General features: G+C 46.8%; 2 protein-coding genes across 2 annotated transcripts in view; both read right to left on the bottom strand.

The window, feature by feature from the left end:
- The window catches only part of LOC144133304 (A-type potassium channel modulatory protein KCNIP1-like), a 135,112-nt gene that overhangs the window by 9,717 nt on the left and 98,755 nt on the right, over nt 1-26,640 (bottom strand). Inside the window, exons 2-5 of the mRNA XM_077666296.1 lie at nt 6,832-6,959; nt 4,758-4,827; nt 3,794-3,864; nt 1,633-1,908 (exon numbers count right to left, since the gene is read on the bottom strand). Coding sequence (XP_077522422.1) covers nt 1,633-1,908; nt 3,794-3,864; nt 4,758-4,827; nt 6,832-6,959 — 545 coding nt within the window. The remainder of the gene's footprint in view (nt 1-1,632; nt 1,909-3,793; nt 3,865-4,757; nt 4,828-6,831; nt 6,960-26,640) is intronic.
- LOC144133678 (solute carrier family 22 member 12-like) lies at nt 14,740-16,736 on the bottom strand. Its single transcript, XM_077666829.1, has one exon. The coding sequence runs from the start codon at nt 16,734-16,736 to the stop codon at nt 14,772-14,774; it is 1,965 nt and encodes a 654-aa protein (XP_077522955.1). The 3' UTR covers nt 14,740-14,771.

Below are 26,640 nucleotides of genomic sequence, written 5' to 3'. Positions count from 1 at the left end.
AACTAGACATCCTGAGCTCTGGGAAGTTCATCGTAACCGCACTAATTATGGTGAACAAATGTTACGACACACAGTACCAAGTGTATTAAATTATTTTTTTTCGCAAAGAAATTGATGTGATGAGCATTTCGAAAACAGAATTCAGAGATTTATTCCTTTAGTTGTTTAGAAATAGGGTTGAAAAAACGGTAATGACTTTTTTCTTTTTTTTTTCTTTCTCAAATGCTACAATTGTACTACCTATGCACTACGTTTTATGGAATTTTTTTTTCTCAGGTTTGATCTGTATGCTCTGTGTACCTGTTAATTCTTCTGTTCGGTTTTATAACTGCTGTTCTTTCAAATCCTTGAAGTATTTTCAATCATGCATACTTACACTGCGTTTCGTACTTATACATTTCACGGAAATTGTCTTTCACCAATTTTAGTGATGTATAAAATATCTATCAAAACGTGTTTTTTTTGTGTGTGTGTGTGTATGCTGATCTGTATATGTATATTGTATGAGCTGCTGTTGCCTATGTAAACAAGGGGGATGGGAGCCTGTCAAGTTGCTGTTCAGCAGCTTTTTCTTCCATCTCCCCATGTTTTGTACAAACACGAAAATAAACCGTATTCGTATGTGGCGGTGCACTCTTTACAAGAGCTTCCATTTGCTGGAATGAACATTCCCCGCGAGCGAAAGCCGATCGGACCAATTCAAGACACGCATTACAGGCCCTATCACATCTGCGCTAGAATTTTTGTAATTTATGAAAGAGTTCAGCGTGGGTTCCGTGCTAGTTGCCAGCAATTATTCCGTCACCAAAACGCCCTTATTCGAATAGTAGCGATCATGAGCCAGTTCGCAAACAAGCTCACTCTGTCTAAGCAGGCCATACCTTTGTAAATAGTTCTTACCGCAAAGATGGTATGGTATATAAGGTTTTGAGTCTCAAACCGACAAGAGCTTTGCGTGACGCATACTGTTAAGAGCATTGCCTTTATATTATTACATTATGCAGGCCTAAAAGATCAGCCACGGCGCTCCTTGACCAAGTTGCCCTTGTGCGATTGAAATTCAGTCATTATCAGTTCATTAGTCGAGTTTTGTTAAATAGCTTCAGCACGGACACCTCGCTGCATCCACTCGCCCATCACCCATTCTCACTTCCCAGCAGTTATCACTCTATAGATTAGTATACTTTTATGAGATTATCAATTACTGCCTTGAGTGGATTTACCGTATCATCGGCTGCATGTTCTTTAACTAGCCAATATCACCGCATGCGCCACAGCGAAATCTCTAACCAAACCGTGCCCCTGAGCGTAGATTTAAACCTTGGACTGAATGATAATTGCTTATTGTGTGCACGAAGAAAAAAACACGGGGAGAATCGCAAATTGGCTCGCCACCATACGCACGTGGTGGTTGCCGCACAGGAAAATTCAAGAACCAGGCCGTGAGAACCACGGCCGTTACTGATTCTTCACTAAGAGTAGGCATGGCCGATGAAAACGCCGAATCGTTCTATTCAAGACGGTAGTACGTCTTCAGGTGCTTGAGCTGTCATTTCGGGACCCGAACGCCGTAAAGGCCCACACGTTTTTTTCCCTGACGCGGAAGACACTTGGAGGGTTAAGGCGCCTAACCTGGAAGACCCTGTTGGCGTGGTCCCTGACGGAGTCCGGATCGTCATCGTCTGGCCCTCCGCTTCCTGCCCCCGCCGTAGAGGAGGCCCCGCCCCCCGCGCCGGACGAGGGGTGGGCGTGGTGGGCTCCGACCAGGCTGTGGATGGAGACGATGATGTCCGTCATCTCGTCTCGCGAGATGATGCCGTCGCCGTTCAGGTCGTACAGCTGGAACGCCCACCGGAGCTTGTCCACGGGCGCGCCGCGTGACAGCGCCGACAGGCCCACCACGAAGTCCTGCGACGACGAAGGGGGTTCCCGAAGCATGGCGCTGCTGCTGGTGTTTTTGCTGCTGTGGCCGCATGACACTGCTTAATTTGTTCTTTTTATGTGCTATAATTACAAATCCCATGGCGTGGAAATGCGTCGTCGGTCATAAATTTGTCCACTGCCTGGAGGAGAGTGACGTCATCAGACCGGAGTATTCTCACCGGCTAGAGAGAACTGGTGTACCCAGACAGGAAGTGACCTCACTTGTGGTAAAAACATCAACAGTTGCTAATTCCATCGCACTACAAGAAAATGGTATTCGGTGATCCTGAGAATTGTTACCGTTTGCCAAAATTAGCAAAGCCAGAAAATGCTCATGTGATGAAACGTTTCCTACCAACCTTACACAATAGCATTAACTATCGATCGTTGAGCGCTTAACATGTGCCCGCATTGTGCATTTTTTTTTTTGCACGGCGTGAATGTTGTGTCTTGAGTAGAAGAGCCGACGCTTCGGAAATCATCACAGACTTGTTAACGAGCTCGAAACGAAGCTGAAGACAAGAACAGTGAGATTTCGGTGGCATCATCATCATCATCATCAACCATAAGGAGGGATCGACGTTCTTCGGTGCCTAAAAGGGAAGAAGACAACTCCATTCTATTTTTTTTTTTTCGCAGTAAAAGTAGAATCTGGGGATTTTTTCTGGTTAGGTGAAAATCCATCCGACGCAAAAGACGCATTTATTGCTGACAAAATAAACTGAAAAATTTTCCCTCATCTCTATTCAAGCTCATGACGTCCACACCAAAAAAAAAAACACTCCATGACTAGCGCTGAAGTCAACGGCAGTGAAGCATAGTCTCCGAGATCCGGGCGAAAAAACTGCGACGACGCACCGCATTTTACTTGCGAAATCTGCCGGTGGTGGCGACATTTTTATTTCATATTATGGCCTTTTCTAGCCTACAAAATTTCATTTCAAATAAAAGCAGCGTTCTTGTCGTTAGAATGCGGTAATCGATCGATACAAGCCAAATTCAATTTACGATCAATTTCCATGTAACATTTTTCATGCGAAATAAACAGCGGTCCTTTTTTAATACATGAAAAAACTGCCTAATCTTTTGTTCAGCCTCAGCTTTTCTTGTCAAATAAGGATTTTGCCCTGAATTCAAATCTATACATTTGTCCATCAGAAGGCACATTTATTATCCTTTTCGTTTTGAGATACGGAGCCGCCCTCTGATGGACATCAGCAGCAGCCGCAATAATCCAACTATGTTTACTGGATAAGAAAACCATCGCAAATAATACTCCGATTAATCCTGTCCGGTGCAAACGGCCCTCATTTCCCGGGATAAACGTGCTAAACTCATCCGCCTACCCAGCTCTCACCTGTTGCTGCATCTGCCTTTCCTTGGAGTCCCTTTCGTAACCATTAGCAACCTTCCGTTGTCTCACAGACAAGGCAACTTTAAACACTCGGACTGAAAAAAGTGGTACGATTTTAACGCAGTTAAATCGACTAAACCTGCGAAAGCATGTGTTCGCCTGGTTGGCCAAACACATCTAGCTAAACACATCGACACGTCTCGCGACGATATCAGAAACCCAGTCACGGCAATATTGATTTCATTTCTACATAGGATGTTGCTATCCTAAGTTTGGCCAAGGTCACCCTCAAGGTCACCCTTCTATCGGCAACAGCTGGAGTGATCCTCCTCTGAACTTACCTGAGCTTCCTCCCATTGGATGCAGCTTGCGGGACGCTCCTCTGAACTAATCGGAGCTTACCCGAGTTACTCCAAGGCTTCTCATAAAATTTTTGGTTGGGACCGTGCTAAACAGTGCTTTCGCTCTAAAACACACAAGCAGAACAACAATGAGAGTAGACGTGGGGTCACTGACCTGGAAGGTTATCGTACCATTGTGGTCCTGGTCAAACGCCTGGAACAGGTAGTGCGCGTACTGGCTCACGTCTGCGAGTGGAATACACGAGCCACCGCCACACCTCTTCATCTTCCGCAGTGTTCGACGTTAGCATGCAGAGATTAATGCTTGGGTGTTTCACTAACCACTGCTTATATCCGCTCAGTAATGTGAATTCCCGTCTGCGTCAGATGCGATCTAGAGCTAGAAATGAACAGCTGCACTGCGTCACTTGCAATAGCCATGACTGCAGTTATAATCAACAAGCGCAGTGGTCTAGTGGTTAGTGCATCCGCCTCGCATGCCGGAGGTGGAATTTTCGATACCCGCTGCCACCAGGTACCCATAGATGATACAATGGGTGCAAGTTTTTCCTTGGCCTAGGGCTCGTCTTCTATGGAGAGAAATACTTAGAAAATAAGTCTTTAACCTCACCTTGTGTAAAGAAAAAAAAACCTTGTGCCATGAAACAATCTGTCCTAAGCTTCATTTGCGTGAATAAAATTTAATATTATCAGTTTTAATCAGCCATTGTTTAGGACCACACGGATTCGGTTTCTCCTGTGTGCGGCTCCAAAATTCTTTGCACTACAGCGGTGGCGAAAATGGCAGTTTCTAAAATATAAAAACGCATGTGGATATTACGTTGGGATACAAACCTCACGATAAATGTGGAGTCTAACTATAATAGGCAGAAAGTTAACTATTAAATATTAGTTAACGAGACTACTAGGTACCACGTCTAAGCTGATTCACATTAACCAATGTTGCGCCAAAGAAAGCGCTTTTCTAACTCAAGAAGCTTATTTTAAAATGACTAACAGTATCAGGCGGGCCACACTGTAGGGTTACACTCTGCGTATATATCCTTAGTGTGATCACCTGACTCTGTCGCGAGTCTAGTGGTATCACAAGGAAAATGTGGTAAGGCAAGACATATCACCTCCATGTGGGAAGAACTGTGCGTAGATTTCCTTGAAGGTGTTCTCATGTACCACACCGGTGGGACAGACCTGCATCAGCGCATGCAAGCAGGTGGGGCAGAAGAAGAAGCAATTAGTTAACCAATGTGTGTGAAGTTAATTAAAAGGCTGCACTGCCTTATAACATGAAAAATCTGACTCGGAGCGTAATGACACTAAGAAACATAGAGCTCCAAGCTTCTCTTTTTTTTGTTTCTTTTCAATATTGCCACAAAGATATGCTCTGGATACTCAGCCGTACATTATGATCCCTGGTTAAGAGGACAGAAATTACAGATCTCATCAGACATATCAGAACTACCTCGGGCTAAGAAATCTTCAGCCGTTTCATAAAGCACTTCATCAAGACTTGCGGTACACACACTACTCATACAGCTCAACGCTGTCAACATGGCAGGAAAAATGACGATGGTTGTGATTATATTAAAACAACAGCAGCGTTTAACTCTGACGACCAGCTACTGCTCTAAAGTTTTTAAAATGTATCGAGTAACTGTTTTATAAGTGGTAAGTTGGAGATTTGGTGCTTTAGCCAAATATACCAACGCGTCGGTTAACGCCAAACAGATACGCTTCGAATGTAGTTCAACATTACCACTGCCCTAGCTAGCTACTGGCCTGATCCCGAAATGCTTCACGCCACCTTAGAAGTGTGCAAGGTAACATGTGTACTCTTGTACGGTTAGCATTTTTTGAATGCAGTCACAGCCACAATGGCCAAGGGCGCTGGTCACTCGCAGTGAATAGCCTTACACCAATGGTGATCAAAAACATTTGCTGTGCTATGCCTCATAACGACACAACTGCATTCCCATTGAGGTGCGCAATGAGAACGTTTGGCCGGTAGCTGAAACTATCAAAAACTACAAACATTTTTTATCACCGCTCTGCTCCATGAATGACGAAAGTACAAATGTATGAATTGAAAAGGTGCTTAACAATTAGCCTTCATATACATGAATACGTCAGCTTCGTGCACCAACAGCATGCTTGAAAAAATAAATGCCTCAGCAGCTTCGCGTTTTAGAGAAGGCCGTCTCTGCTTATGAAAACCGTCTTCATTAGTAGATTGCGATAATTAGAGATACCTAAGGGGCGTGAATAGAATGAATATAGTAGAACCTCTCATGAGTCAGAATTTGGACAGACAAAAAGTAAAAAAAGAAACGGCGGTTCAGGCGGAATACAGCCAGACAAGCCGAAGAGTCTCTGGCTTTCTGATACTGAGCAGAAGAGCGCCAGTACAGATGTCGGCTGCTCTGATGACCATATTTCAATGAAGGCGATATGTGAGAACGCCCGCGGGCACTGCATGGTGTTTTGTGTTCGTTCATATTACCAGCAACTGGTCGAAACGAATGCAAAACCTGCTATTTCTATGGGCCTCATAGCACGAAAGCATCGTTAGAAGAAAGAAAAATTGACACTGACTGTTTTATCATTACCACAGCGCACAGCTTCAGAAAGCCTGCGCAGGCTTCATTTGAAAAGTTCGTTGAGCTCGCAGCCTCATCGGTCCTATCAACAAGCCTGACCTGATTATCATTTTCAGTCTCTTATTGGTTTAGTGTTGTTGCCCGCTCGTTGTGTACCTAGTTTATTACTGTATGAAGGAATGTAACAAGATGGTTCAGTCCTGCTCCTTTGTAAGGCCGGCCTTTGCTAATACGGATTCCAATGTTGGGCCAATTGCCTGTACTGCTTTGGATGTGAATTGCGAAGTGGTCTTCCGTCAACTATGCCGCACTCGACCGTTTATTGATGCTTTAATAACTTGTTTCTTTAAACCTTATTGCTGACCCTTGTGTTACTGTCTGTTAATTTGTATCTTGCTTATAAATCCACTCCTGTAACAGTCCCATTGGGACTAACAGTATGATAAAATAAAAATAAATAAATTTTAACGTAAAATGAAATACTTTCCCAGATTATCCTATTATTTGTTAGCTGCCTGGTCAAGCTCGCACGCGCACACTGCACATTAGGTGCATTCGGAACAATGCACCAAAATGTATGTACTGAAGAAGTGCATACCTGCTTGAATCCCTGGTACATGAACTTCAGCTCCTGTCGCGAGAACTTGGTGGCCCTGCACAGGTCCTCGATGCGCTCGGGCTGGCACCGCACCGCCGCCACCTCCACCTCCTCCACGGGGTCGTCGGCTGCGCATGCGCGGACACAACAAAAAGGCTGTGCTTAGGCAAAGGTCTCTCCTCTCGGTGACCATTCAGGCCAGCCGAAAGAGAGGGCATAGAAGATACAAAGAAGGATGGTGAATAGCGATCGTGAGGACAAACTACTGCAGCGATAGCTACACTACGCCACCTCTTCGAGCCTTCAGCGTGGCCACCGTGGCCACCCCTGGTCACGTGGTTGGTCACGTGGTGTGGAGCAGCTGCTGCTGCCGGCGGCGCGGCGCGCCGGCGAAACCGAGCTACCACAGCTGTGCGCATGCGCCGTGTCAAGTGGGACGAAGATGGAGGAACGCCCAGCGAAACGTAGCGGCGAAAAACTGCAATTCGACTGAGCGAGTTCTACTCGGCCAGCTGTAGCTATCGCGTCACTCCAAGTTTTACGAGAGCTAAACCACAGCCATTTTTATCTTTATTGTTTGCAGGGCATTAAATAGTATCTCCAAACAAACACTAAAGACACTGAAGAATCAAAATTGTGAACGAGCTTTCAAAGTAAAAAGTACATTGCCAGAGTAGAAAAACAAATACCGGTCAAAGCGCGAGGACAAGGCATTCGTATATAAAGCTTAACGCTCCGAAGCGACACATTAGCTCCACATGGCAAAGACAAGGCACAATTCTCGAAAGCTTCTCGTAATCACGCCAAGGCAATAATTTTCGTCTCTTGAATCGTCTGCATTGCAGACGTTGCCCCTTGTTTCCGGCAGCTGGCACTCTTCGTGTCCAAGAGAGAAGCGTACCCTAACAAAAATTTATTTAGACAGTCTATAGACTGTCCATAGACTTCTGTTTATAATGTCTATAGCCTCTCTACAGACAAACCCTAAACGATAATCTATAGGCAATACAAATCCTATAGACAGTCATTAGACAATCTATAGATTTACGGCCATACACTTTTAGTACACATTTGTCTATAAACAGTCTATAGACTATGAATAGACAGAAAGATATATCTATAGGAAAGCAATAGAGTCAATAAAAAGTCTATAGACTGTCTATAGACCATTTTTATAAGGGTAGTCTCCTATTGTCAACGAAGGCATGTTATGCAAGTGCAGTGACACCGTGATTTAAAACCACAGCCGCCCGGGGAAACAAATAGTAGTACGTTCGAAAAACATTACGCGAACTATTGATTCTACGAGAGCAAAAGCTAACCTGAACTGAAATCCATGTTAATGAGCCGCGTGTTGTCAACATTTACATTTTGACAATGCTCTCTCAGAGCTGCTCTCGACCACAACCTTCAGCGAAAAACAAACAAAACAAATCAGCGAAGAATTCGGTACCGCAGCTACGTATTAAGGGAAACTGCTGAAAGAAGGCTGCCTTCGCCTTCTCTATTGTCGCTTCCTTTCATCGATTAAACAGCGCCAAGAGCTTATCCAGCTTGCAAGCAACACAGAAAGCAGGCAAATAGTACTCATCACCAAGCCGGCCACGCTCGCTCGCGCTTGTAAGGCTTTGGCCGACTGTCCCATTGTCCGACTCGCCATTCGCACCAGCCGTTTAATTGGCCGTCTCTATCGTGCGTGGAACGAAGGAGACAATCCATCAGAGCCTTATCGCCAGCCTCCAAGTTCGGGGACGGTATTGTTTTGCTTGCGAAAGACCGCCGGTCAATAGCGATCAAAGCGATCTCACGTCCACGATCATGGAACTAGCGTGCGTTCGTCCGGCAAGCAATTGCAATATCAGGCGGTGCGTATGCCTGGAATAACAGAGGGCTGCTTTTCCCTAAGCAATCAATAGTCCGCTCCAGAACACCATGCCTCTCAGTGTGTGCGTGCATCTGTGCGTGAGAAAGATATCGTACATGTGTATGAGCGGTTGTGCGTGTGTTGCGTTTGTGTATGTGTATGTGTGTGCATGCGTGTTGGTGTGCGCGTGTGTGTGCGTGAGGTTGCGCGCGCTTCGAGCAAGTCGTGACGCAAGGTTTGCGTAACTCGGCATTCCTAAACGAGAGCGCGATTCCGTCCCGCGACGGGACGAGATTAGAGCCCTCGCTCTCACACGAGTCTCCATAGTGAGTCGACCGACTCTCGATATACACACAAAGGGGACTGGAAGGCTGAGGGGGAGGGGGTATAGTTCGTGGGGAAGCGGGAACGGACTAAACGGCTGCGCTCCCCGCGCGGCGAACGCAATTAGGAATCGCGATCGCGGAATAGCGTTCGCGCGCATTAATTAGGACTGATAGGTATGGCGAGAAGGGATAGATGGGAATGAGGGAAGAGGGAAAGAGGCAGACGGTGCACTCGAAGTTGAGCTCAGACTCTCCCGAAGGAGGTGAAGGAAGAAGGAATAAGAAACGCGAGACGGCGTTAGGCCTAGGCTCCGTACCTCCGCTTGACGCTACCGCGCCGAATTTGCCTGCAGAGCGGCGCGAAGGCGCTCGCTGCGATAATTGAACAGGCGTCTTCGACACGCTGCCGTTGAAACGCGAGTTCCCGAGTTCGATTCCTGTGGCCACGGCAGTTGCGCGTAAAGTTATACAAAGGCTACACGAAACACTGTTCCGCGGTTTTTCATTTGTTTGTTAGCCCCGCCGCGGTGGGTCAGTGCTTAGGGCGCTCGACTACTGATCCGGAGTTCCCGGGTTCGAACCCGACCGCGGCGGCTGCGTTTTTATGGAGGAAAAACGCTAAGGCGCCCGTGCGCTGTGCGATGTCAGTGCACGTTAAAGATCCCCAGGTGGTCGAAATTATTCCGGAGCCCTCCACTACGGCACCTCTTCTTCCTTTCTTCTTTCACTCCCTCCTTTATCCCTTCCCTTACGGCGTGGTTCAGGTGTCCAATGATATATGAGACAGATACTGCGCCATTTCCTTTCCCCCAAAAACCAATTATTATTATCATTTGTTTGTTATGTTAGTTTTCAAGAGTATGGTCGTATAACATTAGCCATCCCCCCCTTTCCCCCCCCCTCCCCCCACACACACTTGTGGAACCGTGGAAGAAGTTGGTCGCGATCAAAAACTGCCACATTAAATCACCAGATACGTCAATGTGTTATCCAGGTGATTCTGCAGGCTATCAAGTTATCGATGCGAGTTGTGAGTTATGCGTGCCAGGGGTGGGAGTAATCGAGAAGGTACTTTATACAGTCAAATGCAGCTCTATCTCTGGGCAATGTTAAGTACGCCAGTAGGCGATTTATTTAGGGGCGATTGATGTGCCCATCGATGTGAGTTCTTAATTGCGCGGTGAGATTGAACATCCTGGTAATTTTGTTCAGTCGTTCATTTTTAGTTCTAAAGCACTACTTCACGAAGTCAAACCGGCTCTCAGAGTTTGTGCGAAGCTTGACCAAGAGGAAGACTTTGGCCAAACTATAAATAAATAAATATTATCGCGAATGGGATTCGAGCCGACGGCGGCGTGAACAGATCGGCTTCGCTGGCCACTTAACGAGAGCACTATGCTATCGTCGCAGTGAATAATAATAATAATAATAATAATAATAATAATAATAATAATAATAATAATAATAATAATAATAATAATAATAATAATAATAATAATAATAATAATAATAATAATAATAATAATAATAATAATAATAATAATAATAATAATAATAATAATAATAACAATAATATAATAATAATAATAATAATAATTGTTTTTGGGGAAAGGAAATGGCGCAGTATCTGTCGCATATATTGTTGGACATCTGAACCGCGCCGTAAGGGAGGGGATAAAGGGGGGAGTGAGAGAAGAAAGGAAGAAAGAGGTGCCGTAGTGGAGGGCTCCAGAATAATTTCGACCACCTGGGGATCTTTAACGTGCACTGACATCGCACAGCACACGGGCGCCTTAGCGTTTTGCCTCCATAAAAACGCAGCCGCAGCGGTCGGGTTCGAACCCGGGAACTCCGGATCAGTAGCCGAGCGCATTAACCACTGAGCCACCGCGGCGGGTGGTCAATCACGCCTCGTGTTAAAATGCAGCACATTCTGGCGCTGTGCAGTGCAGATCGCGCTCTTCATCAACTAATACAACTACCCGAGGACAATTACTGAATGGAATAAACTTAATACCGAGACTGTTAATCATAATTCTTTACTGATGCTTGAAAAGTGCCTGCAAATGTTTTGAATTTGAGTGTTTATATGCGTGTATTTTGTTTGTTTTTTCCCACTCTGCTATGATCTGTACTAGATCGCAGTATCTGTAAACAAAAATAAATAAATAATACTAATATCGCCGCCAGACGAGCTCACGCACCAGCAAAGCAAAACCATGACTCAACTAGGCTAAACATTTCCTTCCGCAAGTCTACTCGGTTTAACTACGTTAGCACCCTAACTCTCCTTTTACTTTCTCCTTCTCCCATTTCCCCAGTGTGGAGTAGGAGGCCAGGGTCACCTTGCCGCCGGCCGACCTCTACACCTTTCATTAAATTGCTTTCTCTCTCTCTCCAAAACCCTGCCACTTTTTCTCAGTGATTCCCCACCGCGGTGGATCAGTGGTTAGGCCGCTCGGCTACTGATCCGGAGCTCCCGGGTTCGAACCCGACCGCGGCGGCTGAGTTTTTATGGAGGCGAAACGCAAAAGGCGCCCGTGTGCTGTGCGGTGTCACTGCACGTTAAAGATCCCCAGGTGGTCGAAATTATTCCGGAGCCCTCCACTACGGCACTTCTGTCTTCCTTTTTTCTTTCACTCCCTCCTTTATCCATTCTCTTACGGCGTGGTTCAGATGTCCGCCGATAAGCGAGACCGATACTGCGCCATTTCCTTTCCCCCAAACCTATTATTATTATTATTATTATTATTATTATTATTATTATTATTATTATTATTATTATTATTATTATTATTATTATTATTATTATTATTATTATTATTATTATTATTATTCCCGTATTAGCGACCCTTAGACAATCTTCAACTGGAATGAAGTAGATGAGGGCTAAATTGATTAGGGCGAACAGGATATCCAACGGAGACGTTGACTCTATACCTTCGGCAGGAATCGCACAGCTGCGTCTCTCTAGAAGTTACCGTCGCTACTAAGTATGTAAGCTTGCGGCAGCGCGCGCGTAGCACTGGGAGCCCGAGGTGGCACATTGGGTAACAGTTTCGCCTCGCGCGAAAGTAATCACGCGGCAGTACGAAGTTGTCCGGAGATCCCATTACTGCGTAACTCGCAGGCTCCGCACGTACGCTCCGAACAGCGTGCTCTAAACACCAGCTGTCACGGATTCTTCAGGCGAAGGAATGTGGCACTGTCGTGGTGCGTAGGAAATGGAGGGGCGGGGGGGGGGGGGGGGGGGGCGCTTACTGGCTTAATTAAAGCACCACCTGTGCGCACATGCAAAGTGGAGTGGCTCTTTCGGAGCGACGGGAGAGGGTAGAGGGGCGGTTAGCGCTGAAACAGCCCATTCCGAGGAGGGTAGCGACTGTGCAATAATGCTAAAGCACTGCTAATGTTAAGGGAAGCAAAGTTTAATCTGCACACCTTGGCGAGCGTTTCGGTTATGAAAGTTGCGTAAGAGCGGGGCGGATAGCAAAACGTTACGAGGGAAGAGACTGCGTCAAGCGTCGAAAAAAAGATCTGGGACACATGGAATATACAAGTAAAGATTAGGTAGCGCGTGTGTCTTCCATGCCAGTGACAGGCTCAGTCACGGCTGACTCAACCTGGCGCGCTGCACCCAACTTTTCGGGACGAACCCAGGGAAAAGCGATGTTGGGGAAGGGAAATGGGAAGGAATGGAGAGGAGGGGGAGTCTTCCAGCAATCGAGGGAATGACGGCAATCGTCGCGAGCCGAGCGAGAGCTCGAAAGTGTGCGAGGAGGTTGAGCCTGGAAAATGAATAAACCATATGGGCAAACGACGAGGCCTCAATTATAGGTACGGCGCGCTCGAGTTATTAATTATGGCCGAACAGAGTCGAAGCACGTCACTGTTTTTATGTGTGCGTTCCCTCGTATGCTGGTGCGCGTGTGTGTGTGTTTGCGTAAGGAGGTTTACGCCGCTCCCATACGCGCGTTCCCGCGTTCCCGCTCCCTATAGCGTTCCAAGAGGAACGGTACGTAGTCCTCTTTTCGGAACGAGCGACGATTTTCTCGCTCAATTCGAAGAGTTTCGCGCGAGCGCGTTTCGGAGAACGACGGTAGGGGGGGGGGGGGGGGGGGCAGCGGAGGCAGAGTGTATAGGGTGCTGAGGCACGAGCAATTGCGTCTGGTCACGGTCTAGCAGAAGCGGTAGCGCTCTGAACACCGCGAGTACTTACGAGTGAACCAAGGTAATGGCCGCGTTCACCTCTCTCCCCACTTTTGATGGGAGCTATTTAGAGAGAACGCAGCGGCGGCCGACTCCCCGTCGATAAACAGAACGGAAAGTATTCCGTCGTCACAAGAAGTTTTTGTAGTATTTTTCCCATTAATTTGCAATAACAACAAATTTTTCTCTAGTATTGTGCTGTCCTTTTGTAGTAATGACACAACTAAAGCGAAATACCACAGAAAGACTACTTCGCTAAAGAAAAATATTGCGATACTACGGAAAATTTTCTCGTTACGACAAAATATCTTGTCGTTTTCTGGGTACGATTTTTTTTTAGACTGAGCGGTGGAGATCACTACGTGAGCGAGATATCTCGATGTAATTGTTTGTCCGGTACAGTCCACATACAGGCTGATATAGGCATAACATATAAAGCCGGCAGTAGTGTGAGTTGTCATGGAGGGTGACGGTAGGCATGGTCGCAGACGACGCACAATGAAGGTGGCGATGAATGCAAACAATTAAGCCAACTTGTGGCCACGGACAACACGAAGGCGGTGATAACAGGAAATGGGCCTGGCGGTGGCCAGAAAGCAAAAATCCACCGCTCTCGGCCGTCCTCGGTTTAAAGACGGCAGCGAGATTTTGTAGAGCAGTGATAACACGTACGGATATCTCGAACACGTAGAAAATGCTGCGCACGAACTTGGCAGTTCCTGAACGCTGTGGTCGCATCTCGCGTATACCAAAGTGATGAGGCCATGTGCCCGGTGAGATATGAAAATCGCATATAAAAGCACAAACCTTCGCGGCAGTGTGGTGTGCTGCGTATTATTACATGTTGTCAGAGTTGACAGAAAACGGTTTGTTTGGAACCGGTTGGGTTCTAAACCTAAATGTGCGGGTTCCCTTTAACTTAAACTGGAAGCTGAATAGAAAAATTTTTCTCTTTCAATTCTTCACCACACATATACACGTAGACTTTCACACATGTATAATGAATAAAAATAAAGATTTTTACTCTATTTTATGGCATCGACGAGAGTTTTATTGCCTGGAAGTTACCTGAAAAATTATATGCCACGTCTGGCGCTCATGTAACGGTACGTCCCAGCAGATTGGTCCCAGCGATGCGACTTCACAGATTCACGCATGAATCGCAGCGGCTTCAAATCCAACGGTAAATTAAGTTCAGGAAGTCCAGCTTTTCTAAACGGGTTGACAAGCAGCTCAGACCTTAACAATTCAATGGCCGCCCGCTACCGATCGAGAATCTGCTAAAGCCTGCAATTTATACTTAAGCAAACCACTTTCAACGCTGCAGAACTTCAGTACCTCAGCGATGGTTTTTTGATCCTGAGAAACAAACTATTAAACAAATGTAGTCAGCAAGCGTGCGACGAATTATGGGAATGTGGGTTTTCAGGGAAAAAAATATTTTTCTATGGCAACCAGATGAAAATAAGAGGTAACATTTGACAGCGTTATAAAATACACGGTCCTTGTGACGTACATGACAAGCAACGGTCGAACACGAAGATTCATTTTGCGGCAGGCTTCGCGGTGCCGACCGGTCGCTTGGGGCGCACAGTCTGCTTCACAGCGTCCATCTCTTCCTCCAGCCTCTCCAAGACGACAGGTGATTTAGTCTCGGGCAGCGAAAGCGCCCCAAGACCGGTGATCGCAGCCATTAGGCTTAGCACGGCCATCTCGGGGACAGCTCCGCCCAGCCCCAAGACGTCCAGTAGTCCGATCAGTGCCGGCGCCGACGCGGCACCCAGCCTACCCCAGAAGTTCGCTGTGAACACCGCCAAGCCTCGACTGGCTGTGGGGAACACCTCAACGCTGTACGCGAACAGCAGCATGACGAATTGGTTGAGCAGGACACCGGTCAATCCGTACAGAAAGACGACGGCTGGATACCGGTGCCCTCTCACGGACAACATGACGGCGGCCCCGCCAGAGACGAGGCTTAGAAGGCAGAGCAGTAACCACAGAGTAGACCTGCGTCCAAGCCGGCGCATAGACCTGTAAGTGACCACAGACGCCGGCACCTGGATTATGGCGACGCCACAGCTCAAAGGGAGGTCGGTGTCACCGAAATTGGTCCGCATCAGGACGTGACTGTAGTAAGAGAGGATCGCGACAGACCAACACCAGTAGAGCACGACGACAACGGGCCTCAGCAGAGGCGAGCACCAGAGGCGGCTGTAGCCTTGGTGGTCCGGCATCGCCATATCCTTCTTGGAGGGCGGTGGGCCGTGCAGCACCTGACTTGTCAAGGCTCTCCAAATCTTCAAGGCTGTGTCGGCATCGACTCGGTTGAGGCTGGCGGCTCGGAGCACGACTCGTTCGGCGCCCTTCAGGTCCCACGTGGCCAGAAGCCAGCGCGGCGACTCTTCGGTAGAGTAGATGACCGCGACGCCCAACAGGGAAGTAGGGACCATGATGATAGCCTGCGTTGCCACCCAGCTCCGGCTGAACGCGCCCAGTGCGTAGACGCATAGTGGCCCGGCGGCCAAGCCGACTCCAGTGACCAGGCAGCAGTACAACGCCCGGCTTGGCCGAGCGGTGACCTCGAATAGAAGAACGTACGTGGTAGCCTGGACACCGCAGGCGGACGCCGACACGCCGAATCGAAGCAGCGAGAATGCCGTGAACGTGTTGGCGAAGCAGACACCCAAGCCGCAGCTCAGCAGGCCGAAGACAGCTACCAGGACGGCAGGTCTACGGCCGACCTTGTCTGCCATGCGGCCGGCGGCCAGGGTACCCAGCATGGCGCCGCCCATGTAGAACACGAACGATGCGGACACCAGCCAACGGCGGTCACACACGAGGTTCCAGTCGCTGACAATGGTTCGGCCGTGCTCCGACACGTCGTAGTACAGGCCGTCGCAAGGCATCCTGGACCGGTTGCGTGCCATGATGGACAGCGGGGGCATGAAGCGCTCGCAACGCTGAGGCAGGTCCTGGTCGTCCAGCGGCTCGCTGATGGCACGCCACCTCGCCGGCGTCAGGTTGGCGTACTCGGCGGCAGGACGGCACCAGTGGTCGACGTGTGGTGCTAGAACACCATGGAGGAGGTTGTGGCAGAGCATGACGAAGTAGGCGCCCGCGGCGCAGAGGAGAGCCTCCAGCTGGAAGCGGCCGCTGCCGAACACGGCTGCCAGGTCTTCGGCTATCATCCACTCTGTGTGCCTCCTGGAAACGCGGAAGCGGAAGTCGCTCTGCGAAGAAGCCTCACTGGTGTCATCTGTGGCCGGGACCAGGACGACATGTCCCGATGAGGCTCGCGAGGTTTCAGAAAGAGCGGCGCCGTCGTCGACTCGTAAGGAGGCAGAGACGTTTCGAGGATCATCGGTGGAGCTCACCGAAGGCTTCTTGGACGTCGCGGAAGGCGTGTCGCTACCAGGCTGGTCAAGTGGGCAAGGTCTGTGGGCAGCGGCCAGGATGGAACGACGGCGATTAGTGGGGGATCCACCCGCGTTTGCTCGCTGACTAGCCATGAGGGTACTGCCGGTGTGCCACACCCTAGGGGCTATGTATCTGGTCTTCTTCCGTTTCTTCTTCTTGTGTCCAGTATTACCTGAAAGGGTGGTGACCGCTTGCGCTGGCCTAAGTGATGCGATGAGAAATTATATACTTTCCAGACACCATTTTCTTTGCAGAAAGACTATTTCGTTATCGTATTTTGCGCTCAGTGCCCGTTATTTATTTTTTACTCTCGCATTGCACTCTTTTTTCAGTTCCTGTGTATTATGCATCGCTTTTACCATCTGTTTCAGTGTATTTCAATCCACCATGTTTTTTCTTACACTGTACGCTTTGGTGTTGTGTTTAAGAAAAAGGTACTGACACTTGTCAGGCCTTTTTGTCATCTTCCTAGAAAGGCCACCTTCTTTTTGTATCTTGTCTGTCTAAACAAACTTTTATTCATTCATTCATAATGGCATGAGAAAAGTCAATATAAATTTTGACGGTTGGGAATTGGAAACAATACTTTTAAAGGCGCTATTCAACCAAAAACAATTTTCTTCGCACTAGCAGCATGACCAGCCAGCCGCCAGGCATCTAAGAACCTTCTGAGAAATTTCTTCATGTCGTAGGCTATTTCTTATGCGTTGCTGCAAAACAGTTGTTGCAAAATTCACAGAGACACTTAATTACTTCATGTGTTTTCAATGCGATAGCTAGAAGCTGTTGGTGCCTTCACAGGAAGTGATCTCACTTCCGTTTTGGTGGCGTCACTTCCCTCCAGCCAATGAGAATTATCCCCTTTTATGACGTCACTTCTCCTCGAGATAACCGGAATTATCCGGTTTGGTGACGTCACTTCCTTCTAACCAATGGGGAAACTTTATGACTGACGACTCATTTTTTTTCTCTCAATGAGGCTTTCACTGATGTCACATTAAAAAAGAAATCCAAGAACAGAACTAATGTGTTTATCAACAATAAGGAGCAGCAAAAAACAGGAAAGTCGGCTAAGTGAGCGTACTCTGGCTGGGTACTCCGTTATTGAGAGAGTGCACCAGATAAAGAGTAATAACTTCCAGAACATTCGCCGCCAACAGAGAGGAGGTAGCGGTAGTGGCAGCCATACTCCATTCCTGACGAGAGTTTGGCTCAAGCCTAACTTGGTCATACCATTGCGGACGGCACCTCGACGAAAGCACAACTCACTCTTAAATGCAGCTTACTGTTATGCAAGCAAGTGACTGCTGATGTTTTCAGTCACTGCTTATGAAAACGAAACAGACGGCATTTAGCCCCAAGAGAGCCCTGCGTGTCGCCACGGTCATAAGTTAATGGAACGCGACTAAGGCGATTTTTTTTCCATGCAGGGCTACTGCAAAGAATTTACTGCTGAATTGTGTAATTCCTCAGCTTGAATTAACCTGCACCAATGTATCATAGAGCAAGAGATAGAGAGATTGGGGAAGAAAAGGCGGTGACGTTAACGAGAGGAAGGCACCTGTTTGCTATACCCTGTAGTAGGGAATAGGGCATATAAAGGGGAAGGAGTTGAAAGAGCTGAGTTAAAAATCAAGACTGCCAAGTTAGGATGTAGAATGAGTATGCATGGCAAGGTGATAACAAATCGTGCTAGGCCAATGCCTTCAATAAATGGGAACAGTGCCTGCTGTCGAAAAAAGCGACAGAACCGTGTTGAAAATAAGAAAACGTTTTGCCGTTTTCTCGCAAGGGCAGATTTTTCTCCTGTTTCGCAGTATTTGTCTGTAAAACTGCAGGCTTTTTTTTGCAGTAACTGCGCAAAATTCTATTCAGTACAAAAGTTTCTGCTGTTAGCACAAGTTCATTGGCAAAAAAATGACAGAAAATGTGTTGTGACGACGGTAATTTTTTTTTTCGACTGTGAGCTGGCAGGCCTCCACAACTGTCGGTCTCTAGGACAACATTCAATCACCTTCATACCTGTCAGTGGCTAAGGGTCAAGACTGTCAAGGGCACAGCATAGCGAATGTCTCTGGGCACTCCCACGCGGCATACACTACAATTCAAGATAAAATTGTGGCATGATGTTCTTTTTTTTTATTTGGTACCTGCATCGCCTTTCAGCATTACAGCAGGGGGGGGCACTTTCACATTCAAAAAACAAAAAATCATGCACTTAACGCGTGAAAAAAGGCATCATTAGGTAGAACATTAACAATATGTGGCGGCAAAGCATTCCATTCGCGAACTGTTCGCAGAAAAAACGAATAACGGAGTACGTCACCTTTAAAAGGAAATTCATGAAGCTTTAAATTGTGGTCCCTTCGCTTCGAGACATAGGAAGGCGGCTTCAAATATTTTGATCCGTCTATGCCAGTCTTGGAATAGAAAATGTTATGCAAAAATTTTAATCTCAGGTTTCTTCTTCGAGTTTTAAGTTCTGGCCACTGAAGATTCCTTTTGCTTTCCGAGACACTGAGTGTCCTGGAATAGTTTCCAAGTACAAAGCGGACTGCCCTATTTTGAATTTTTTCCAATTTGTCAATAAGTTCTTGTGTGTGCGGGTCCCAGCACACTGATGCATATTCGAGTACTGTGCGGACGCGAGTAAAATATAGCTGTTCTTTGAGATGCTGTGGAAGGTGGCTGAAATTTCTTCTTAACAAACCTAATAAACCAGCAGCTTTCTTTACGACGTAAATAACATGCTTTGACCACCTCAGGTCAGCAGTAAGATAAACGCCTAAGTATTTAAAATTCTGTTCTTTTTTCAAGGCCACATGGTTTATAGTGTAGATATAAGCAGGGTAGGAACGCTTCCTCGAAAAGGTGACGAACCCCAACATAGAACGTAAACAACTGTTTATTGGCGACGGCAGCGGACGAGCATACCGACGCTACGCTCGTCTCGGTAGCAGAAGGAAAACAGCCGTTCTTCCCAGCCGGGCAGCCTGTTTTTGTAGCCGCCGTTGGTGACGCGTGCCTCGGGGGACGCAGCGGTGGCGCTGTGCTTTATCGGTAACGTGGTCCAGCGTGTGGCCGTGTTACGCTGGGCCGGATGATAGCAAGACGGAGGCTGCGCGGAAATATGCGCAGAGTGTGTCACCGCAAAACCTTTGGACAACGTGACCCAAAAAGTCATTTTGACAAACTTGTCAGAAATCAACCCCGGAGAGAGGACGTACAACTACATCAAATCCTTCCTCATGAACAGAACAGCAGTGACCAACGGTCGGAACAATAGAGTCTGCCCCAATCACACTTTTTTGAGCGTTCGCAGTGCGACATCATTTGCAGCTGTTGATGCAGTTACCGGAAGTGACGTCGTGTGCGGTCTGACAACGTCACTTCCCTCCAGCCAACCAGCCAATGGGAATGCTATGGTCTAGTGACGTCACCATCTTCCGGCCAATCAGCGAAGTGATCGTCCGGCGACACATGTTTCTTCTCGATCAGGCTTCTGATGCTGTCGGTTCAAAACAAACCCTTCCACCCTTCAGTCAATGAGTGCATCCAATGTCATCAGTGCTTGTATCACGTGACCGTGGGTGGCAGATCTGAGAGCGCCCAATCTCGAGCACTTACGTCCTTCATGTTGCAGGCCCGCCTGGAAATCGCTCTGACGTTGAGGAGGAGCCCATCTCTGGAGTTTCCGGCCACATTGCACTCTATCAAGCAGACGCCATTTACACGGGAAAACATATCCCTCGAAAAGCTGTGAAGACAGTAAAAGGCGGATAAGGAACGAAGAAGGCGTATAACGACAGACAGAATGCCATCTCGCAGTCATCCCTCTCCGCGACATCCGCACATTTCAAGTCGGCTCACTTTTTATGGTTTTCTAACTGCGCATAAAATCGAGGCGGTGCTATTGAATACGCAGCGCAGTAACGATGAAACAGTGCTATCAAGCTGGGTGACTCGCGGTGAAGTAAATCCTTTAAAGCGCCGCATATCTGTATTGCAATCAAATGTGCTATTTCTTATGCATTTATTGGAAAAGATAAGCGGTCATGCGTGTGATATTTTGCTTTTGATTGCCTGTCTCCGCTGCTTGGTGTATGAAAACTACGGCCCAGTCAAGCTGTCCAGGACAGCTTTATTTGCAGCTCCTGTGTCACTATAGCTTTGGAGGCAGTAATAATTTCAATATTATTATTGTGTAACGCGCTTCCTTCTCCGTAAGAAGTTGGTTACTCACTGACCTAATCTATTACTGGCACTGAAGCTTCAAAACAAACCATTCTTTCATTTCCTGTGGCTTTCTTCGTATAATTTATTCCCTATTGCTGAATTTTCACTTTAAGATGCCTCTCCTGCAAGTCACTTTACTGGGCCTGCAATGTCTTTCAAATAACTAAATAAATACGCCCTAAGCGAACAGTTCTCCGATGCCCGTGAAAAAACAAGGGGATTCAACATGTTCAAACTGTTTTTCTCGCTGGTGGATTACGAATGAACGGAGCATATCTGCAAACTCTCAAGCCAATATCCCTCGAGACGTACGGACAACGCATTCTAACGCCCCCCCACGGAACAAAAATGAACTGAAACATTACCTAAACGCATTGGCAAAAAAAGAACGTCATACGCGACCGGACTCCTAAGCTGTGGCTGTCTAATTCAAAAGCCCGTTTGAGCGGCTGTTATCGTTGCCTCCCAGGCAAAGACTTGGGGCGGCGGCAGAATATTGAGCGCCGACGAAACAACGCACTTTGGATCTGGGCTGGCGAGTATAGCCTCTGCATTGAGAAATGAGGACCGCCTCGTTGTGACGTGCGAAACCACGATAACGTTGAGCGGGTTGGCAAATCGGTTGCCGTTTTTTCTCTGAGAACGGATGCAGTGCGAGTCATACGTAAAGAGGCTCTGAAACACCTCCCGAGGAAAGCAGATCAACTCGCTTAATCGCTGCACTGTGTTGTCATGAAAACCTGAGCCAAGTAATACACTTCTACACGCAGCAGAGGACCCACAATCACGCGCGAAAGTTGGCGAGCCCTTCCCAGCGACTCTTTCATGCTCGCACCCTCCTCCGTCGCTCGCATCTACGTATACATTTTGAATGGCGGCTACTGGTTAGATTCTTTCAGACGTCAGGCAGCTACCATGGCCGCGGCCAATAAGCCGCGTTGCTCCGGCGGGTCGGAAAGCTCTCCCCCGGAGGAGGGGCCGGCGGAGGAGCGCCGACCTTCCATCGTGCAAAAAGTGACGAGAGGAGGGGGAAAGGCGAGAAGACGCTGAAATTCAAATTTTAACTACAGATAACTCAGCTTCTACAAAGCGCATTAGAAAATTTCTTGCTGGACAGTATTCGTGAAGAGGCGTGCTTCTACATCACAGACATACTACAACTTTATTAGAGCCCCTTTAAGACTTCAAAAGGACATTGGCGACATTATTAAATTTTTCTTCTCAGTAAAATCGATATCTTGGAGTTTTTCTGGCTTTGTCAGGGTTTTTTTGGATGCGAAATAGGTATTTGTCGCCGAGAGATTCGTGGTTAAAGTTCGATTATTTCTCTCCATGCTATTTAATCGAGGCTCGGGACGTTATTGATGACGTCATGCACATGAGAGACTCCGTGAGTGTAGGTAGGATACGGGTAGTGGAGTGAGGTGTATAGCCTCGGAGATCAGCACGGCAAACTGCACTAGACGTCGCTGCAGTTATATTGGGAAAATGACGTGCGGCAGTGATAGCTGTCTTTCAGGTCTCGTTCTTTTTGCGGATTATGAAAGCTTCTGTTTAGGTGTAATAGCAACAGGGCAGAAAACTTAGCTAGTTGGTATACGTTCATGATAAATCCAGGCGCTCACGCACAACGACAAAGAGGGGACACAGCGCTTACTCGCAACTACAAGAATTTTTATTCAGAGGCTTCTATCCTCTAGAAGCCTAGAGGATAGAAGCCTCTGAATAAAAATTCTCGTAGTTGCGAGTAAGCGCTGTGTCCCCTCTGTACCGTTGTTTGTGAGCGCCTGGATTTGTCATGTAGGTATAATAGCCTCGTTGTTGTTAGGAACCAGTAATCAATCGATGTAGCTCAACCTGAATTTGCCCCAATATTCTTTTAGATATAAAAATGAAAGAAAACAGGGTCGCGGGGGAGGAGACCGCAAGAAGCAACCTCAGCAACGGGAAGTCATGTCATTCTGCCCTCGGCGCCATTATCTTGAAACGACTAAGTCGGCCCAGTCACCCTCTGGATAAGAATTAAACTTGTAAGCATGGCACAATAATAATGAAAATCGCTACCGACGGCCGACGTCATATATCGCATTTTGCGCTACATGCCGTCAATGTCTTCAATATGCGCCCCCTTTAATTTGATCCCACTAGAGACCGCATCGGGGAAAAAAATGTGTCGTCCCTCATAAACTTCACCCATAGGCTAGAGTTATATAACGTCACCACAGCGGATAATTCCCATTGGCTGCAGGAAAGAGATGTCACCGGACCAAACGCCACGTCATCAGACCGGAAGCAATGTCACAGTAAAGGCATCAAATGATTGTAATGATTTCGCATTGCTAACTCATAATGTAATTAGATGTCCTTGAGATTTTTTTCGTATGTTTCCTGCAGCGGAGTATCGTATGGATCAATGCCAGCTAGTCCGCATTGTTTCGGCCTAGTTGCACAGTAAAAATTAACTGACACAGAAACTAATTCAACCACATTCAGTAGTACAAATGGAATAGCCATTATATCACGCAAGCGTGCTAAGCTAGAACTCATGTGACCTTTTAAAGTTTTTAATGGTATTATCGGAGTTTAATGCGGTCCTTAAACTCCTGCTATCAATGAATGAAAATCGCTTTAATCTTCGTGATAAGTGCTAACAGCGTCATTACAAAAGAGAGAAAAAAAACGTGCTTTTCGGTGGAACTGCAATCATCGATTTTGGTTGACCATTTTGCTCAATAAATTTGTGAGATCGTTAATTTGGTACTCTAGCTACCATGCTGCCATGTCCAGAATTTGCTCACATTGCTTGCTGGTTTTGAGCAAGTGCCACCTGTTTTGTTAGAAAGACTTTCTCCTTTCAAATTGTACAAAAAAAAAGATTGATGTAGAAGCAGGCGAGCATGTCTACGCCTCCGCGAACGCAAACAAGGCGGTGACGGTGAAACAGTTTCAAGGAGAAAACACGCTGACCACCGCAAACGCCCACAGGTTTCAACGCGTTCGGGGGCGTGCTCTGGCGACCACGCAGGAGGACCATTTCAATTAGTCAGATGGACTCGACACGGCCAGGAGACAGTCCGCTCTCCTTTTATCCTCCTCTCTTTCCCTAGTTAAATTTCCCTGGGGAAAAGGGGAGTAGAAAAGGGAAGGGAGGTCTCTTCTCTATTTCCCTAGTTAAATATCGTTGGGGAAAAGGGGAGTAGGAAAGGGAAGGGATGTCCCTTTTCTCCTTCCCTAGTTGAATATCCCTGGGGAAAAGGGGAGTAGAAAAGGGAAGGGAGGTCGCTTCTCTCTTTCCCTAGTTAAATATCATTGGGGAAAAGGGGGAGTCGGGAGAGGAAGAAAGAGGGTTCTGAGCCAGGTTGTCCAACTTTTTCAATCAGCAGATTGCTTCACGCTAGGACTCAACGAAGAACATCACGCGCAAACGAAATGCAGCGTTGAAAAAAAAAGAAAAAGAATCGGAGAACGCTAAATCACAAATAAAGGGGCCCTACGGGAGTAGCGCTTCAGGTCTAATGAACTTAAATGAGCACTCGGCTCGTCGGGATCCCCCCCCCCCCCCCCCCCCGGCAACTGATTGAGAAACGCCGGCGTCGTTTCAGCGTGCGCGGTATTGTTATGTTGTGCGTACTACACAGCGGAAATCCAATGGGTGTGTAAAAAAAAAGTATACAGCGCAGACAAATCGACGAACTCATTATAGTCCAACCGCTTCGCGAGAGACAATTGTTACCGACGATCTCTTTCTGGAGGCTCAACAATGAATCATATCTTTCATTTCAGCTTACAGGAGGGTGTAATGAACAAATAAACAAGAAGATAAAGGCAGGAATGTGAAATTCTACTTCCTCTGCATGCATGGTGCAAACACCTAAATATAGACACGGCCCCGTATGTGGTGCACGTGATGAAAGCGCTATATGCGTCAGTGGGTCTTGATGGATTCGCCCTCGCGTTGCCTTCAAGGACGAATGAAATGGACAAATACAGACACTGTATATGGATGAGCACAGCTTTTACGCACCAGCCTTAGAGAAATCGATTTCAGGAACGAAGCGTAGTACTACCGGTAGTAATAAAGTCGAGAGTTTATGTAACGTACAGTCTTACATATTACGAGAAGGTCGATATACATTAACGAGAAGAGATCCGTTTCTTTGCGAAATGATCACTGAGAAACATTCAGTCATACCCAGAAATTTTGGATAAAAACATTTTTGAACGAGAAACCGTTTATGAACGCAATTTTTTTCATATAATGTAAATTTTCACTATAACAATCAATATATCCCCAGTTCACTCAACGGCAGTCACATTTTTTTTGTTAACGTTTTTGCTGTGGCCAAAAGCGTTCCCCATTGCTTTTATACGGCAGTCAACTGCTTGATGTGATCAATGGAAACAATTTAAAAGAAAGATTTTGCTACATATAAGAAGAACGGACCATTACCTTCAATATTTCCATAACAGTATCTTATAATTTTTCGATTTTCAAAATTTTTGTACGTGCACTGACATCGCACAGCACACGGGCGCCTTAGCGTTTTTATGGAGGAAAAACGCTAAGGCGCCCGTGTGCTGTGCGATGTCAGTGCACGTTAAAGATCCCCAGGTGGTCGAAATTATTCCGGAGCCCTCCACTACGGCACCTCTCTCTTCCTTTCTCCTTTCACTCCCTCATTTACCATTTCCTTACGGCGCGGTTCAGGTGTCCAACGATATATGAGACAGATACTGCGCCATTTCCTTTCCCCCAAAACCAATTATTATTATTATAAATTTTTGTCCTAGAAAGTTGGACATGTATATTCAAAAACAAATAGGCTATAAGAGTGCTTCATAAGGCGGCGCTCCTGAAATTTTCACAATGTGTCATGCGAAAAGAAACAACAAGCTCCAAAGAACCCATGCAGACTGTTCAGACTGAGTACTACTCCGACTCTATTTTTTTTTTCATTAAACGCTAACCGAATGCCACGTCTGATATTACATTTCCAACAATGACCATTCACTAAGCGCCGTGGAAAGTTTAGAATTATACTGAAAAACTCTGCATTGCAGAGCTCCGCATGTTTCCCCAACCGGGTCACACTGAGAAGAAAAAAAGACAGATCACGAGAGAAATAAAGTGCTATTATATGTACAAAGAAACCCGCTCACGCAAGCGCAGACACTAAGGAATTTCTGAACTGGGTTTTAGGAATAGTTTTCAAACTTCCTTTCTAACCATTCTTCACGAAGCGTGCATATATATGAGGCCTTCGTTTAGAAAAGTAAAGCAACAAATAAAACTATGATACGTGAAGACATGCGCGCCAAGTGAATTGGAGAAAAAAGTAGCGACTGTTATCCGCTCGTTATTGCATACAGCAACAGCAGTATGTCGAAGAACCGCAGCCAGCTGGAACGCACACAGGAGTCCACGCAAATAAACCGAGAGAGCGGCAAAGAGTGCAAGATTCGCGCACAGCATTCTTTCTTCGAATGATAGAAAGAAAAGCGTCAAGAAAGGAGGCGAAAAGAGGAATGACAGAAGGCCAAAGAAAGAGCCAATTACAGCGAAGCGCTTGCATATATAGCAGACAGGGCAGCGGGTGTGACTGCAGAAGGCGACGATAGCGGGCGAATACCACATACTGATGGCCGGGGTCAGAAGGAAAGGAAACGTATAATACAGGGGAATGCAAAACTTATAGAAGCCCAGACCGGAGGAAGAAGTGGGGAAATGGGGAAAAAAAGAGGCATGCTCGGGGACACAAA

This window comes from Amblyomma americanum, chromosome 5 (genome assembly GCF_052857255.1).
Source record: "Amblyomma americanum isolate KBUSLIRL-KWMA chromosome 5, ASM5285725v1, whole genome shotgun sequence".
NCBI classification, from domain to species: domain Eukaryota; kingdom Metazoa; phylum Arthropoda; class Arachnida; order Ixodida; family Ixodidae; genus Amblyomma; species Amblyomma americanum.
The sequence above is the reverse complement of the archived record's forward strand: the minus strand, read 5'-3'. Positions and strand labels throughout refer to the sequence as shown.

What these genes read in the sequence shown, in the direction of transcription:
- LOC144133678 (XM_077666829.1), bottom strand. Translation starts at nt 16,736, where the DNA reads ATGGCTAGTCAGCGAGCAAACGCGGGTGGATCCCCCACTAATCGCCGT.